This window comes from Phoca vitulina, unplaced genomic scaffold (genome assembly GCF_004348235.1).
Source record: "Phoca vitulina isolate PV1807 unplaced genomic scaffold, GSC_HSeal_1.0 scaffold3, whole genome shotgun sequence".
Classification (NCBI taxonomy): Eukaryota; Metazoa; Chordata; class Mammalia; order Carnivora; family Phocidae; genus Phoca; species Phoca vitulina.
In genome coordinates, this window is record NW_022589706.1 from 55,387,521 (window position 1) to 55,390,317 (window position 2,797).

Here is a 2,797-nt window from a genome sequence, read left to right on the forward strand (position 1 = left end):
GTACTCTTGTAGGTGCCAACAATAAGTGGCAAATAAGACAGGTACAGTTTCTGCTCTCATAGACCTTTATGGGGATGGAGAACAAAGGCATGAAAAAAATATGTAATATATTTATAGATGGTGATAGATCAAGAATGATAGAAGTAGTGCTATTTTCAGTAGGTTGGTGAGGAAAGCTTTCTCTGAGAAGGCGTATTTGAGTAGACACCTGGATAAAGTGAAGGAATAAGCTATGGGAATATGTTTACTGTGCTTGAGAAGCAATAGGAGGCTGTATAGCTGGAATGGAAACATGGAAGGGAGAATGATACGAATGAGGTGGGAGAATTATATAGAACTTTACAGACTGTATGCTATTGGAAGGCTGGGACCAGGGGATCCGTAATCTCATTTATATTTTAAAAGTATTACCCTGGCTGTTATGTAGAGAATAAATGATAGCAGGCAAGAGGGTAAGCAGGGAGACTAATAATGACATATTATAATTTGGTGACCTGAAATATATCCAGTGGTGGTTTAATGATTTTTTAATATAAGCAATTAAATTATAGTCTAGCATTGGACAAAGAAGTTCTGGTATATATATACACACACACACATATATATGTATAGGTATATATATGGCTCTCTTCAGTTCAGATTTTTCTCAGAGATGGTTGACTTCAGGGTCACTGAGAACATAAATCCTAGCCCTTTAAGATTAACACTTAGTGTCTTTGACAGTTGGTTTTCTTTTTTTTTTTTTTTTTTATGTTTTTAAATATTTTTAAGGTTTTTAAGTAGTTCCTAGTAGGAAAACATTATCTGAATGACTACCCTAATGGCAAACCACTATAGAATGTTTCAGTTGCATGTGGGGCAGAGGGGTAGGGATTCTCTTCACAGCACCCCAGCTTTCTTCATGAGAAGGTCAGAGGTACACTGGTTTGTATTATTGCGACATCCATTAGGTGATCGTTGCTTTTCCTTCAGCAAGGGCTTTATTTGTCAGAAGGGCATTATTATGCTTGACCTCCAAATTTGGCTGACAATTTACTGATGAGATTCATAACCTTTGGATTGCTCTGATATTTTGACATATTTGCTGGGTTCTGGGCCACATCCTGGAAGGCCACCATAACTTCTGGACCCTGCATGGCTGCGAGAACCTCTGGATCACTAAGAATTTCATTGAGCCCAGGCATTCCTGCCATTCCAGGCATCCCCCCTGCCATTCCAGGCATTCCTCCAGGAAAATTACCAGGCATTCCCCCAGGAAAGCCACCTGGGAAAGAGCCATACTGAGCTCCTGATTGTCGTCTGGCTTCTTCCTCCCTCTGGGCTCTCTCATGTTCTTCCCGAGCCTTCTTAACCCTTTCTATTCGTTCTTTGATCTCTCGCTCTTCACGTTTTCGCTCATACTTTCTCCGATGTTCAGCAATTTTCTGGGCCCTCGGTTGAACTTCTTTCAGCATTGCGCTAGCATCTTCATCGTAATCCAGTTTACAAGCAAGGGCAAGATCATGTGCTGCTTCTTCCCAGTGGTCCAGAAGTCTGTGTGCTTTCCCTTGCCACTTACAAGGCTGAGCTGAATCAGGATTTATTTCAATAGCTCTGTCACAGTCTCGAATGGCAGCATTTGGCTTCTGCAATTTGATGAAGACACTGGCTCTCTTGGCATACAGAATGGCCAAGCGAGGATTCAGTTTGATGGCATCTGTGAACAAGTCAATGGCTTTCTGTAGTTCACCATCATTTAGGGCATCAATGGCAGCCACTTTTTTATCATTTGCCTGATCCATCATTTCCTCGGTTATCTCTACATTTTCATCTCCCATTTCTTGAGGGGCATCAGTATCTGGTTCAATCACACCTTCATTGTCAATTTCTAGATCACTTTCCTCACTTGATGGTTCGTCTGTCTTTATGTTTTCCTCCGCCTTCTTACTATCTGTTTTTTCTTCCTTGATATTGTCTTCTGATTTAGTTTTATGAGTGGCAGGTGGTATTTTACCCCCCATGCTCTCCACCCACTCCCGCAGGAAACGCATTTCCTCGGTGTGCAGAATGCTCGGATCCTGCTTACACATTTTCACGAAGGCCCGAAGCTCGCTCACTTTGCGGGGGTCCATGGTCCAGAGGCGGTGAAAGGCGGCAGGCGCGGCTAAGGTTGCAGCCCGATTCCAAGCCCGGGTACTAGCTCAGCGTGATCGTGTGGAAGGGGTGACAGTTGGTTTTCATTCGCTTAAATTTTTTTCTTATTAGAAAGTGAAAATATTCTTTGTAGAAAATATGGAGAATAAAGTAAAAAGTGAAAACCATTTCTAATTCTTTCATCTAGATATAGTATTTTAGCTGAATCTTAACAGTTATTTTGCTCACATTTCTGGAGGATTTCTATTTCTGCTTATATAGGTGAGAAAACAAGAGGTTTAGGCAGACTTTAATTACTTGTTCAGAATTACCAGAGTAATTATTGTCGTATTCTTAGTGCTTTATTGAGGTTCTCAGCCAGCCCCTGAATGGCGTGAAAATGGTGTTAGTTATCAAGTTCTAGATACGAACAGTGAATTAACTAAGTATACTGTGACAAAGAAAATTAAGAGACACAATTACAATCATTTTTTCCCTTATCCTTTAGGTCAGTGTTCTTAGATGATGTTGCAATATATAAGATCATTGTGGGACCATGTATTTCCCTAGAAAAAAGAGATTCTCCCTCTCAGATTTATAACATGACTATACAGGAGCACCTGGGTGGCTCAGTCGGTTGGAAGACCAACTCTTGATTTCGGCTCAGGTCAATGATCTCGGGGTC

At 41.1% G+C, this 2,797-nt stretch overlaps 1 protein-coding gene across 1 annotated transcript; it reads right to left on the minus strand.

Annotated features, from left to right (window-relative positions):
• Window positions 1-785: 785 nt before the first annotated feature.
• On the minus strand, window positions 786-2,197 carry LOC116628230 (hsc70-interacting protein-like). The gene has a single exon (XM_032398451.1). It carries the CDS (start codon window positions 2,109-2,111, stop codon window positions 1,002-1,004), a length of 1,110 nt encoding a protein of 369 aa, XP_032254342.1. The 5' UTR covers window positions 2,112-2,197; the 3' UTR covers window positions 786-1,001.
• Window positions 2,198-2,797: the final 600 nt, after the last annotated feature.

Bases quoted from the DNA above. Each gene is read 5' to 3' on its own strand.
- LOC116628230 (XM_032398451.1), bottom strand. From the start codon at position 2,111: ATGGACCCCCGCAAAGTGAGCGAGCTTCGGGCCTTCGTGAAAATGTGT.